We start from the raw sequence: 15,318 nt of genomic DNA on the forward strand, positions 1-15,318 counted from the left end.
ACCTAAAACCTGCCAAATCGCTGTTTTAGCCTATGGAAGATGTCCTGGGATTAATTTGAAGTTGTATGCAGCCTTCCTGACATTCAAGTTTTTTTCGGAGAAAAAAATTGGATCGGGTTTGAATTCGAGTTTTCGGGTTGATTCTATTCACCCCGACTTTGAAAAATTAGATTTTTATAATGCATTTTGACTGGTCGAATTTCAAATTCATGGGAGTTTATGGGAGTTTTAAGAAAAAAAAACTCCCATGAACTTGCAATTTGACCTTTGATAACTCTGCTTCTAACACTGTGTACCAGATTTGCAAATACTTTGGTGCATGAAGGACCAAAAAAAAAAAAAAAAAAAAAAAAGAATTAGTTAGTGGAATTGCAAACCTTGTTTATCTTAATTCTAATGAATCAAATTACAAACATCGCATACATTAGCCCTGGATTTACAGGTGCTATTAATTATTACCAAAATACTAGGAATCATATATTTTCTTCTTTGCTTAAAAAAAAAACAAAAACTCAACCGTTTCTTACTATTGATAGTATATGTGTAACCCTGATTTGGTTACTGTATCTTTAAATCGCAATTAACCCTTGCCAATCCAGGGGCCCTGAGTCCCTTTTGCATATGAAATGTATTGGGAACTGGGATTTACAGCGCAGTGCCTCCACCTAGGGAACACTGAGGAAGACACCTCAGGGAATTTCCACTAGGACAAATAAAACACACAGTTTGCAAATGAAACAGATATAAACTTTATATAAACAGTAGTGAAAGAACTTGGGCAATATTATACACAATACACTCCTGCACTGGGGGCATGTGGGACCTACCTAACTCACTATTAGGTACCTGACTGTTTCTCCAACACAGTCCTTTTATTCATCAAAGTCCCAATCCTCTTGAAGGGGTTAATACACACACAGTTCAGTTCAAATAGAATGTCCCTTCCCCAGAGTTCTTATACCCCAGGTAGCGCTACCTTTTCCAAAAGTACCTCTCCCTTTGGAACTTAGCCGCTCCCACGTACCAGGTAAATGCACAAGACCTGTTTTCTAATTGGGGCCCCACGCTTGTATCCTTGCCAGTATCCTCCCTTGGGTGGCTCACTCACCGGGGTGCTCTCAGAGGCAGTCACACTGCAGATTAGAGGCAGCTAACCAATCTCACCAGTGGCACCTTTCTCCTTTTGAGTCTCTAGCAGCTTGGCAGGGAACAGGATGGACTCTTTCTGTAGTTCCACAGATTCAACAGCTTGGACAGTTTCACAAGACTTGATTCTGGCTGGATCTTCCATCACACAACCCCTTTTAAACTCAGTTTGAGACCCCGTACAAAAGGCTCCAAAGTCAGGCACTCTCCCTCTCCCAAGGATGCACTGGGGCACCCAGCCAATCGGACGGCTCTCCAACCTGTAACTGGGCTGGATGATGTCACAGACAGAAGAACAGGAGAAGCATTTCTCTGATCCCCTACATATGCTAATTATTTTATAAGCTTTCATTGCTTTAAGTGATGTGCTTGAAATGCAAAGGCTGAAGATAAAATCAACTTACTTTTAAACACAAGGGATATCCCAACAGCTGTAAACTGAATGGCCATTGGTTTTATATAAAGGAATATGTTATACTTTGAAAATCTAAAGCTGTATGTTTGAGTGATTAACCCTATTCTCCACATGGCTTGCTCATTTATCACTTTGGAGAAATGCATTCTTTTTCTGCAGAATTTTCTTACAGGATGAATTATTGTTGTGCATATTCCAAGCTTTTGATGAATGTAGGTAATTTTACAATTCTGCTTTTGGAAGCAATCCTAATTGGAAGATAGTTTATTTTATAGTGCTAAAGGGCATTATTTAAAGTATCCGAAACAGGGAAAAATCTTGGTGTTAATAAAATCATTCCTTTTACTTTAAACCCTTCTTATTCAAATTCGTACATTTATAATACCACATGCCTAACTCTGATGCATGTAATTACTCCTTTCTTTGGTACCAAGGTCATTTTGTCATCATTACTTTCTCACAACTGAATGCATCTCTCTGTACAGTTGCTTTAGGCTACTCATAGAAACTTCTGTTTAGAGAAAATCCGCAGAATGATAATATAACCCTTTAGTCTCATACACATGCATACACACACACAAACTAAAATTGTACTCTGTACTTGATCCAAACTAAGATATGATGAATCCTTATTGGAAGCAAAACCCGCCTATTGGGTTTATTATTGTTTACATGATTTTCTAATAGACTAAAGGTATGAAGATCCAAACCATGTAAAGATCCGTTATCTGGAAAACCCCAGGTCCTGAGCATTCTGAATAGCAGGTCCCATAACTGTATATAATATATAAAAGATTGCTGACTTTGGGCTGAAAAAACCAAAATCTTTCAACGATTCTGAATACATAAGCATCAACAGCTGGCTTTATATCCCATTGTATAATATTAAAATGTTTATGGATCCAAAAGAAAAACATCAGAGGAGCAGCACTGCTATAATGAAGCCTTTATTGTGGCTTACTATAGTCAGGCTTGGTGCAATATGGTTTCTCAAGAGCATGAAATGTATTTGTTTATGGAATGCAGCCATTTATTGGTTATATGCAAAGGAGCAAAACAAATGAATAAAGACCCCTAGAAGAAGTCCATTTGCATGATAGCATCTTGAGGTGTTTTTGAAAAAAAACCAGAAGGCAAAATAAAGGGAATGTGGCCATTAGAATACATACAACATAGAACCAACTTGTCCACTTATTTAAATAAGATGGTTGTAATGAATAAGCTATTTAGCATTCTTTGTTTTTCTTTTTAGGCTATTCCGTATTTGAATGTTATGATGCTAATATCTTCTACTGGTAATAGACCTTAGCCATTCATGACAGATATAAATTGCAGTCTGAAAACTGGAAACTCAAAATCAATGACACTTTGTTTTGCAGCTGGGATGACAGTAGTTCTGCTAGCAGTGGTCTTAGTGACACTCTTGATAACCTCAGTACCGAAGACCTAAATACATCATCTATCAGTTCCTATACTAATGTTACTTCTCCAAGAAAGGGTAATCAAACACAGGTAAGAAAAAATTATGTGGAATACATGACCAACACTTGCCTTTCAGTATCAAGAAGCTTGGTGCATTATACTCTGTTTACAATGGTATATTAATAATTGGTAACTATCTGTAAGTGAGCAATTAAGATGATTTTATTTAAATAAAAACTAGTAACACTATATTTTAATTGTAATTCAAGTCCATATAACTCTTTATTTGCTACACTCCCCCATGGCAAGTTTCACTTTGAAAAACCTGTTGGATGGTTTTGATAAACCATGTCACACAATGTGGGAGGAAGATAAGAAAATGAACAGATATTAAGGGAGGGAGACAGAGAGTTGAATTTGTGGACAAAATGTGCTTTGTGTGCCTAAAAGCTGGCCATTCACTGAACAAATACTTATTGCAAGTACATTAGAGGACATCATAGCGAGATAGAGATGGGGTCTTTTCTCACATAGAAAAAAAAACAAATAACAGAGGATGTTCCTTTAGACTTCAAGAACTGAACTTACATGTAACGCAGTGTAGGTGGTGCTTCACTGCGAGGGCAATGAGATTGTGGTTGTCCTTCCAGGTGATGTTGGTACATGATGACAGATTCTGTTGATGCCTTTAAGAGTGGCATAGTATAGGCTATAGCATAATAACCAAGGCTATTGTGATATTAAGATCTAAAGTTACTTAAATATAGGTATGGGGTTGAACTTTTATTAACCTGAGTTAAGGGGCCTATTTATGCTGTGTAAACTGAAATTCTGTGTAAGCTGTGTAAGATAAATGGTGAATTTTCCAAGGTGTGTGTTATTTTACGCCATGTGAACACCAGATTTGCCACCATTATTTTACACTGTTTGAGACCTTTGTAAGTAAGTTCCAGCAGAAGTTGCTCAAAGAAAAAGAAAGTCAAATAAATATGCCATTTTAATGCCTTTTTTACACGGCGTTGCCTGTCGATGTGTGGTGAATTCTTCCACCATTTTTACACATCATAGTAAATATGCCCATAAGTTGGTAACTATGTAAAGACCCGCTTGTTTCCCCTGGTTGGTCAGGAGGGACGTGTATGGTCATCTTAGAGAAAAAGAAAAAAATACCTTTGTCAAATAATATATCACACACAAACAGCATTAAGCTTGAACTGATATAAGTAATGAAAGTAAAACATCTGATTTGCTATCACTACCTATTACCACTACCCATGTGTCCCTACTAAATACCTGCCACTGTGTACCTAACAGCAACTGTTGTGCTCACCACATATACAATACATGTTAATTCTTATTATTACAAAATAATATTAGTATCCTTTGAAAACAGGGGGAGGATTTATTAACAGTGGGCAAATTTGCTCCTGGACTATAATTCATGGCAACCAAATAGACGATTGCTTTGTGGATGCAAGCTGCAGCTGGCTGAAAAAGCTAATCACTGATTGGTTGATATTGGATACTGCCCAGATGCAAATTTGCACATTGTTTTTAAATAAGCCCCAGTGTGTCTACTCAGTTGTTTCCTTTTTTAAAAGAGAAGGAAAGGCTACAATAAAGTAAGCTTTATCAGAAAGATCTAAATAAATACACCGGTAAACCCTCAAAGTAATCCTGCTCTGAGTCCACTGTCAAAAGAAACACCACATTTCTTTCCTTCTATTGTGTATAGATGGGCTTCTGTATCAGACTTCCTGTTTTCAGCATAAACCTCCAGGAACAGGGCTTGAGCATGCTCAGTTTGCTCCTCTCTCCCTCCCTTTCCCCCCCCTCCTTACAACCCTGCTGTAATCTGAGCCCAGAGCTATTAATGAGCATGGAGAGACTCAAGCAGGAAGTGATGTCACAACAGGCTAATATGGCAGCTGCTATCCTAAACAAACAGAGAGAGTTTCTAGAGCTGTTTACTCAGGTATGGTAAAGCATTCGTCAGAATAAATATAGTGTTATAGCTTGCACTATTGAGGCTAATCTATTGGCAATAAATTGCTTCAGTAGCTTTCCTTCTCATTTAAATAAATCCACTTTGGGTTTTTTTCTCACGAGTGACATGTTTTTAATGTTTTTAGTTAAAGACGGATGCAGAGAAGCATTTGTTAACCGATTCTGAGCCTTGGTGCAATGATGATTTAAAGAAACAAGATGATGACGTTGACATCACCCTAGACACAAGTGGTAAATGGAAATCAGGTTTTTCTGAAGAAGCAGATAAAGCAGGGCAGAAATCTTTATCCGTCTCTCAGACTGGATCTTGGAGACGAGGCATGACTGCTCAAATTGGATCAACCTCACCACGGCAAAAATCAGGAAGTAGTTCCCTTAAAACACCAGGTAAGCATCCATACATCTGATTGAAAAATAGTCACACATCAATTCTATTGCTTCATTATACATTTTACACAGGGACTAAATGTTACCTGCAACTTACTTGCTGCTTTCAAGGTTAAAACTCCCAAACATCGTTGCCCTTTTATTGGCCACCACTGGAATCACCTGACTATAGCTGGGAGGGGTGGGAGCTACAACATGGAGCTGGTCACTGCCCCTGTATATACTATAACAAACAAGGGAAAGTTGTGCTCATCACTATTTTTTAAAACAGGTCCTCTTTTTTTTTTTTTTACATAGGTCCTCTGCACTCAACCCATTATCAATATATTTAAGACAGAGACATTTTGTTCATACTGCTACTAAAAATGCCTTACCCTTTATACAAAACAGGGATTGTTTTTCCATCTGTCACAATATATTTAAGATGGCCAACTACGCATATATATATGGGTTTTTTTCGCATATACATAGCAGTAAATATTGCCATTTTACATATTTTGCCTTGAGCCTCCATTTTGTAATGTTGTGTCTGAAGGGAATGGGGACAGCAAAAAATTGTTAAAGTAGTTTAAAATTCCAAAATTAATACAAACCTTTTGGATATAAACAATCCAGGCTTTTAGTCCAATTACATTTAATCAATACATATTTTAATAAAATCATAAAATCTCTTGGGAATCATTGCACCCTCTTGAACACAGTATCCAAATGCTGTATTAATGTGCCCATATACTGAACAGATATGCCATTTCACTATTGGGTTTAACTTGTATCACTTGTATCTATCTACATTGAAACCTTGATTTTAAGTACCCTAATTTTAAGTTGTCTCGCATTTTACATTTTTTATCTGTGGTCCCACCAATTTATAATGCGTTTCAATGGGTGCATTTTCCTTGATTTTAAGTAATGTTTTCCTAGATTTTACATCAAAACGTTGTCCTTATGTACCCAAAAACTGTTTTTTTTCCCTCTATGAATGTTATTATTTGTAATGTAAAAGAGGTTTAAAATACTAACCAGATGTATATTTTCCCATGTTTCTGCCAGTCCCTCACCAATCACTTATTGCTTTAGGTTGTGTATGTGACTGACAGTCTTGCATATGCCCCCCTATAGTGTAACATTAATGCTGCAATCAGGGCCGGCCTGAGGCCTATTGGACCAATTGGGCCCAATAGGGCCCCGCACTTCTGGGGGCCCCGCACCACAGGGCAGCACAGATAATATTTCCCTCAGCACATGATGCTGCCTGGCCTGCCCCCAACTTTGAGAGTCCAGCCCATCCCCAAATCCATAGGTCCAGCCCACCCCCAACTCTGATAAGCCAGCCTATCCCCCAACTCCATAGGTCTAGCCTGCCCCTAACTCTCATAGGCCCAGCTTTCCTCCAACCTTGATAGGCCCTGCCTGCCCCCAATCCAACCAAGCCTTCTCCCAAGCTGAATCGGCCCAGCCTGCCCCAAACTAATTGGCCCAGTCCACTCTCCTATTTCCTCCCTCTCTCTCTCTTACCCTGTGTGCCCCTATTATGTGCCCCTATTTCATCCCTCTCACTCTCTTACCTTGTCTGCCCCTTTCCTTTCTATTTTGTGCCTGTATGCCCTTATTTTCCTAAATACTTGGTGTGTCAGTAGCCAGCAACACTTTGTCTAGGGGCCCCGCCAACATGGTCCCAATTGGGCCCCACATTTGATAGGATCAGCCCTGGCTGCAATGTTTAACCCTTGTTATTAACACAGTAAATATTTGTATCTCAAAGTAAAACTGATTGCTGTGCGTATATCCTTTCAGTACTTGAAGAAAAAGTTAGTTTAACACACTTCCCTGATTTTACATTTTCCCGTTTTTTTTACACAAATATTTCCTGGTCCCTTGAAAAACTGGGGGGGGTTCTACTGTATCTTTTTTTAGTTGTATGTATGGATGCATACAGTATGTCACGCTGTATTCAAAATGATTTGAATTTGCCTTTGCCTGAACATTTTTTTTTAAATATTTAATATTCATTTAGGGAAAACAGATGATGTTAAGGCCTCTGAAAAGGTAAAATCACCACTGAAAGGTACCACTCTACAACGCTCTCCCTCAGATGCAGGAAAAAGCAGTGGTGATGAGGGGAAGAAACCACCATCTGGAATTGCCAGACCAACCACCACCGGTTCCTTTGGTTTTAAAAAGGCTGGGGTGGGATCTCCAAATATGGTATCAGGAAGTGGTGCAACAATTAACAGTGGCTCAGCAACTCTGGGAAAAATTCCTAAATCAGCATGCATTGGTGGAAAGGGAGCAGGAAGAAAAACTAGCCTTGATGGTTCACAAAATCAAGATGATACTGTGTTACTGGGTAATTCAAAAACTGCCCTACAATATCGCAGTTTGCCACGTCCTTCCAAGTCAAGCACAAGTGGTATTCCAGGAAGAGGAGGTCATAGGTCAAGCACAAGCAGCATTGACTCTAATGTTAGTAGCAAGTCAGCAGGTGCTTCAGCAACAAAACTAAGAGAGCCCTCAAAAATTGGTTCAGGTGGCTCAAGTCCTGTCACCATAAATCAGACCGATAAGGAAAAGGAAAAAGTGTCAGATTCAGAGAGTTTATCCTTGTCAAGTTCTCCCAAATCTAGTCCGACATCAGCGAATGCCTGTGGCACACAAGGACTTCGTCAGCCAGGATCAAAATATCCTGATATTGCCTCACCCACTTTCCGACGGTAAGAATAATTAGACAAATAGATCTATTTTTATTAAAAATTGCAAATATTAAGTACTAACTTGTAGAGTAATAATTTGTGTATTCTAAAATATGTATTTAGACAGAAAAGCTGTTGTTAAGAGAATCTCTAGGGGTATGTGTCAGGGGGCCGATCGGCTCCCAGGAAGAGAAGTCTGGACCAAGGAGGAAGTATAGGGTAAAAGTCCAAGTTTGTGGTAATCAATAAGGGATCAGGAGTAATCGCAGTCAATTCCAGGCAAAAGATCAATAGGCAGGCAGATGAGTAGCAATATCAAATTTCAGGCAGGGTCAAAAGGTTCAGGAATCAGTCAGTAGTAAATTTAGAAGCACCCAGGAAACACAAAGGAAATCTTATATTCGGGCATTGAACCCGTGATGTCGGCATTTTTTTATTTTGAATTTTGGCACCGGACATGTGACGTCATTGCGCCGGTGGTGAGACGCTAGCGCCATTACCATCCATTACCATGGGCGCCACCATCTTGGACGCAGCGCAGATGGAGACAGGAGTGTCATCGGGCGCTCCTGACAGTATGATCCATACAGATATTTATTTATTTTTATGGCAGGTGGTACTTAATTCAGGACAAAGCAGAAATAAGTTTTAAGAATCCCTTGTAGTATGCTAAGATGAAATATACTGATCATATAAAGTGAGGTTAAACTTCCCAAGTCTTATGAAATACTAAAATAACTCTTTCCCCTAGGGAATTCAGACACACGTACAAGGGTCAGCTATGAATGCCTCTTTATAAATTATTTTGGCAGCCCTAGTTTGTTGTCTTCACAAAGCTAGTAAAATGTGGTTGGTAAGCTTATGGGCTCATCTGCCAACCATTGAAAGAAATTAAAGGAGAACTAACCCATAAAAAAACATATGGCTATAAATACCATATTTTCTATACTGAACTTATTGAACCAGACTAAAGGTTCAGCATCTCTATAGTAGTAATGATCCAGGCTTTCAAAGTTGTCACAGGAGTTTCCCATCTTGGATTTTGTTAGTAGCGCCTGAGAGACACACATGCTCATTGTGCTTTGAGCTGCTGTTAAGAAGCTAAGCTTAGGGGTTGTCAAAAATCATCAAGCAGAAAATTAGGTTTTCCTGTAATATAAGCTGATCCTTAAGGGCATGTGCAGTAAATCAGCAGAAAAATGTTTAGAAGCAAATATCTTTACTGCTAAAGGGCTGTGGTTGCCTTGGGCTGATATAGAATCTTAAACCATAATGTATAACATTTCCACCTTATTTCTTTAGTAAAGTTTTAGTTATCATTTAATGAGTTTCCTAGTGATCCATTAATTATGCGACTCTTCCTAGGACTTAATTAGAGATGCTATAAGGGCTTATTTAGCTGGTGTATCTGATCCATCCAAAACCATGCAGATTTAGTACCTGAGCATGTTCCTGTGCTGAGTAACATTTCTCAGAGTAACCTTAAAAAAGTTACAACTGTAATGAAAGCTTCATACAAAGTAGCTTGAAATTAACTGTAAGCATTCAAATACTTCCTCAAGTAATTCACAGTGAATATTGCATACCTGAGGCTGCTCATATACATTCTGATTATACTGGTATACTGTATGTATACACAAAAGATTACAAATCCTTTTACATTTGTATTTTATTTCCATTGCTTGCAAAAGACCGTGTAGCCATAAAAGTTCTTCAAAGAAGAGTATAAAAGATGAGTAATATTTCAGTATTTCATCTCTCCCACTATTTGAAATACTTTTTAATTTCCCAAAGTGTTTCTGTAAATGTAAAAAGCTGCATGTAGTCTTTCACAGGCTGTAAAATTGTACCCTCTAGTGGCAGAAGAAAGAACTTCTATAAAATTGTATTACTCTTCTCTGTAATGTGCTTAAAAAAAGTATTTTTTTTTTTTTTTTTACATATTTTTAACTATTACATGTTGCATATTTTTGTACTTGAATAGGAAATCTGATCTATTTAACATAGTGGTGTATAAGGATTTATAGCCAACCATTTAATTTTCTCTGAAATATTTTTCATTAAAAATATTTTGTCACTTTAAGATTGTAACATTTAAATAACACCATTTATATCACTGATGCTTAGTTTGAGCTATGGATGTTCCTTATTCATTATATACAGTGTTTCTAATATATTTTTATTGCTCTAACCCTTTAAGTACCAGCAGAATTTACAATTTAATTTTCACTCAGTGCCAGCTGTTTTTTGAACATTTTGCGCTCTCTCATTTTAATGGCATTTCCTGGGAAGGATTTTTAGCATACGTAGGAAAATTATACATGCTTTTTTCAGGAGAACCTAAGCTTTCCAAATCTGGAAGTTCTTGTTAGTTCCACTTCTAGAGCAAGATTTAGAACGCTAAATACCAAAGAAGAACAACTAATTGCTATTTTTCATAACATAGGGATTTATACCAAAACAATATTTGATTTTATGCACTAAAAAATTACTGATTTGGAAAGCCTGATGTCTCGAACATGCCTATACCAGATATATATATTTTTATGGAGATTTCTGACCTATAGATCAAAAACTCGCAGCAGTGAATTATTGAATTTTCAAAGCACTACAACAGAATACGGCATACTTTAGATTAAAAAGCCATATATTTTTGAAAAGTACACATTTTGCAGAATCCAAAATTGGTAACAGTTTTTTTACTCCTAATTACTAAACATCAAAGCTGTTCTGAACGTTGCAGTTTTTATACAAATTTATGAAAATTCTGAAAAATTACCTCAAAACTTTCACTTTGCAAGTTTGTTTCTCCCACATAGCATAAGGTACCAAAAGAAAACATCCTAAACATGAATGCTAAAGGTCCACTGAACAGTTTGATGCCCATTGTATCTGGTACTTAGAGACCCCAAAATTAAATTAGCACATTCTTGTCCCATAGGTCACTTTGGATACTGAAAATCCAACACATATACAGCATTATTTGTAGTGTAAAAAAACAAAAACATTTGTTGACCCTATCCAAACCATATATTTTTGGAAATTACACATTTAGTCAAATCCAAAACGGGTTACCATGTATTTCTACTCCAAACTCCTGAGTCTCAATGCTTTCCCAAAACTGATGGTATTGATGAAATACCGGAAAATTGCATTAAAGATTCCACTTTCTAGCATCTTATCTTCCACATAGCATAGGTACCAACAAAAAACATCCTAGATATGACTGCCAAGGGTCCACTGAACAGTTTTATGAAAATTGTGCATAGGATTACCAAAGTACGTTGCACTTAGAGACCTCAAAATGAAGTGTGCATACAAATTGTCCCAGAGGTCACTTAAGCTACTAAAAAACTACACATTTACTTCATTTTTGGGGGGGGGGAAACATAAAAAATACATTGAACCCCCAAAACCATACATTTTTGGAAAGTACATATTCGAGCAAATCCAAAATGGGTAACCATGTCTTTATATACAATGCTTTCCCAAATCGATGGTTTTGATGAAATACCGGAAAATTGCATCAAAGCTTCCACTTTCTAGCATCGTATCTTACATAGCATACTATTCCAAGAAAACACATCCTAAATATGAATGCCAAGTGTCTACTGAATAGTTTAGTGCCCATTGTGCGTAGGATTTCTAAAGTATCTGCTGCCTAGAGACCCCAAAATGAAGTTAGTGAATACACATTTCATATCATATATTTCTACTACCAAAATAAAAACTGCCTGATTTATGGTGGATAAAAGTGGCAAATTAGTAAGTCAACCCCAGAAAACCATATATTTTCCAAAAATACACATTTGGATAAATCCAAAATGGGTAAATATGCATTTCTATGCCAAACTACCAAACTGCAAGGCCATGCTAGAGATAGTGTTTTTTATGAAATGTCTGCAAATCATTACAAAGCTTGTATTTTACCCCATTATATACCCCAGATTTTGCAAGGTACCCACATATAAAACACCATAAATAAGCACACCAGGCGTCTACTGAACACTTTGATGCAAATGAATTTTCACATCTGACACTCTGGCTGCAGTAGATTTCTCGTGCCTGATGTAGTCTAGGGGCCCCTGGGCCACTCGTTCCCCAGTTCTGCTAATTTCCTTGGGGCAGGGGAATGAGCTGGTCACGAGGAAGTAGCCTTAAAAGCTGCTTTTCCACTCACGGACCCTGAAGTGCAGCAGAATGTAGAATCTACGTTCTGTGGCACTTCGGTACTTTTATAAACAGATTGAAGATTATACGTTCTATGGCACTTAAAAGGTTAACATGATTTCAGTCTTCTGCCATTCTGACTGTACAAACCATAAATGCTGTGTGACTTTGGTTGAGTTTATGAGATTCAGAACCTGTTTAAAGTGTGGTGACCATTTGTCTATTTTGTAATGGGAACTAAAACTAGAGATTACATTGCAATGCAGGGGCCATGTGGGTTATATATCATTACCTTTGTTGCAATTTTTTTAAAGGTTAGTGGGGTCCCCCAGGGCTCAGTATTGGGTCCACTTTTATTTAACTTGTTCATTAATGACTTAGGGGAGGGTGTTGTAAGTAATGTATCAGTGTTTGCAGATGACACAAAATTATCCAGCCCAATTAATTCCATCCAAGATGTGGCATCCTTGCAACATGGTCTTGACAAACTGGCAATCTGGGCAGCTAAGTGGCAAATGAGATTCAATGTTGATAAATGTAAAGTCATGCACCTGGGATGTAAAAATATCCAAGCCACTTATACCCTTAATGGGTCTGCACTAGGCAAATCCATTATGGAAAAGGACCTTGGAGTCCTTGTAGATGATAAACTTGGCTGTAGCAAGCAATGTCAGTCAGCAGCATCAAGGGCAAATAAGGTCTTGAGCTGTATTAAAAGGGGCATAGAGTCAAGGGAGGAGGGGGTCATTCTTCCACTGTATAGAGCACTTGTAAGGCCCCATCTAGAATATGCCGTACAGTTTTGGTCTCCATCACTCAAATAGGACATTATTGTATTAGAGAGGGTACAGAGAAGGGCAACTAAGCTGGTAAAAGGTATTCAAAATCTTAGCTATGAGGAAAGACTGGCCAAATTGGAGATGTTCACGCTGGAGAAGAGGCGCTTAAGGGGTGATATGATGACTATGTATAAATATATAAGGGGATCATATAATAATCTCTCTAATGCTTTATTTACCAGTAGGTCCTTCCAGCTGACACGAGGTCACCCATTCCGATTAGAAGAAAAGAGGTTCCACCTAAATATTCGGAAGGGGTTTTTTAGAGTGAGAGCTGTGAAGATGTGGAATTCTCTCCCTGAATCAGTTGTACAGGCTGATACATTAGATAGCTTTAAGAAGGGGTTGGATGGCTTTTTAGCAAGTAAGGGAATACAGGGTTATGGAAAATAGCTCATAGTCAAAGTTGATCCAGGGACTAGTCCGATTGCCATTTTGGAGTCAGGAAGGAATTTTTCCCCCTCTAAGGCAAATTGGAGAGGTTTCAGATGGTTTTTTTTGCCTTCGTCTGGATCAACTGGCAGATAGGTAGTTAATAAAAAAAAAAAAAAGGTTGAACTCGATGGACATGTGTCATTTTTCAACCTTACTTGCTATGTTACTATGTTACTATGAACCTGTGGACCAGTTTGATGCATGTGTACTGCAGTCTAGAAGATTCCTTTGATAGTTAAGGACCTTTGATTTTAAGAAATACAGTATCCCCCCTACTCACTACATCACATTTATTTACACTGATTACTGTTGTTTTTAATTATCTCATCTAAATAATAGATGGCACAAAAATAACACATATTATAAGCTTCATAGTGCCTCATATTCAGTTAATTAATCTATAACCTCATATATATATGCTTTTAATTTTTAGGTTGTTTGGTTCAAAAGCTGGAAATAAATCAACGTCTGCTGGCAGTACTGATGGTGGGAAGACCACTTCTGTGATGCCCAGCCCTAGTAGCACATCTTTGGCCAGACAAGGCAGTTTGGATTCACCTTCATCTGGTACAGGCAGTATGGGCAGTGCTGGAGGACAAAGTGGGTGCAGCAGTCCTCTCTTCAGTAAGGCTAATGAGCTCATTCCTGATGTCATAAGCTTAAGCCAATCACTGGCTACAAGCCCTGCATCTATTCACTCATTTACATCAGGAGGCCAGGTATGGACAACAAATTTGAGCAGTTCTTCAGCTGGGAGCAAGGACACGCCTAGTTACCAATCAATGACAAGCCTTCATACAAGCTCAGAGTCTATTGATTTACCGCTTAGTCATCATGGCTCCCTTTCTGGATTGACAGCAAGCACACAGGATGTGCAAAGCCTGTTAATGAGAACTGGTAGTGTGAGATCCACACTCTCAGAAAGGTAAGAGCAAAATGTCAGTGATGGAACATAATGAATATTACTAAATATGTTGGTTTTTCTTATCAGATTTTAACATATTTCCTTCATTTTAGGCATGTTTTCTGTTAAGTTCCTGAAGTCTAAATGGGTGGTTTCTGGTTTATTGATCTTTTCTATGGGAATAAGGACTGGGGCCTTGAGTTAATGTATTTTTTATACAAAACAGTACTGAGTTTGCTTTAGTAGCCTCTCCCTGATGCTGCCTAGATTACACAGTTTGTTATTCACAAAATCCTCAAATTGTTCTTAGCGAACCCCCCAACACATTACCATTTAGTGTATAACAAAATTGCATAACATTGTGTTTATCAACATTGAACCTTATTTGCCAGTTTGCTGCCCAGTTCTCCAGTTTAGTCAAATTTCTCTGCAAAGCAGCAACATTCTGCTTGGAATTTAGCAAAAGTAAAAAGAGTACTTAAAATACCAACCACAGAGCCATAAATGCACTGGTTCAATTAGAATATAATCTATACATATCCATCCTTTTGCCATTACTCTATCCAAGAAAAAATATTATGAATAGACCAACATTCCTGAATTTAACTAGTAACTTTCCCTGTGGTACTTTATGAAATGCAAAATCTAAGTAGATCACATCCACTGCAGTTTCTGCTCACTCCTCACAAAAGGCAATTCATTTTGTCTGGCAAAGTCTATAAAGCCATGCTGGCACAAACTCAAAGAATTGAGATTTGAAATGTATTCCAGTATATTATCCCTTATGAACCACAAAAACATTGTTGCCACCAATGATAAATTAATGTGACAATAGTCTTCAGGATGAGAACTGGATATTTTTGAATAATGACCCCACAATAGCAATTCACCAGTTTTCAAAAG

At 37.8% G+C, this 15,318-nt stretch overlaps 1 protein-coding gene across 12 annotated transcripts in view; it reads left to right on the top strand.

The window, feature by feature from the left end:
* nav3.L (neuron navigator 3 L homeolog) overlaps window positions 1-15,318 on the top strand; it is a 383,175-nt gene that overhangs the window by 320,123 nt on the left and 47,734 nt on the right. For all 12 annotated transcript variants that reach the window (XM_041586363.1, XM_018252482.2, XM_018252484.2 and 9 more), the window contains 4 exons: window positions 2,941-3,073; window positions 5,116-5,377; window positions 7,392-8,088; window positions 13,945-14,436. In XM_041586363.1, the coding sequence (XP_041442297.1) occupies window positions 2,941-3,073; window positions 5,116-5,377; window positions 7,392-8,088; window positions 13,945-14,436 (1,584 nt within the window). The remainder of the gene's footprint in view (window positions 1-2,940; window positions 3,074-5,115; window positions 5,378-7,391; window positions 8,089-13,944; window positions 14,437-15,318) is intronic.

This window comes from Xenopus laevis, chromosome 3L (genome assembly GCF_017654675.1).
Source record: "Xenopus laevis strain J_2021 chromosome 3L, Xenopus_laevis_v10.1, whole genome shotgun sequence".
NCBI classification, from domain to species: domain Eukaryota; kingdom Metazoa; phylum Chordata; class Amphibia; order Anura; family Pipidae; genus Xenopus; species Xenopus laevis.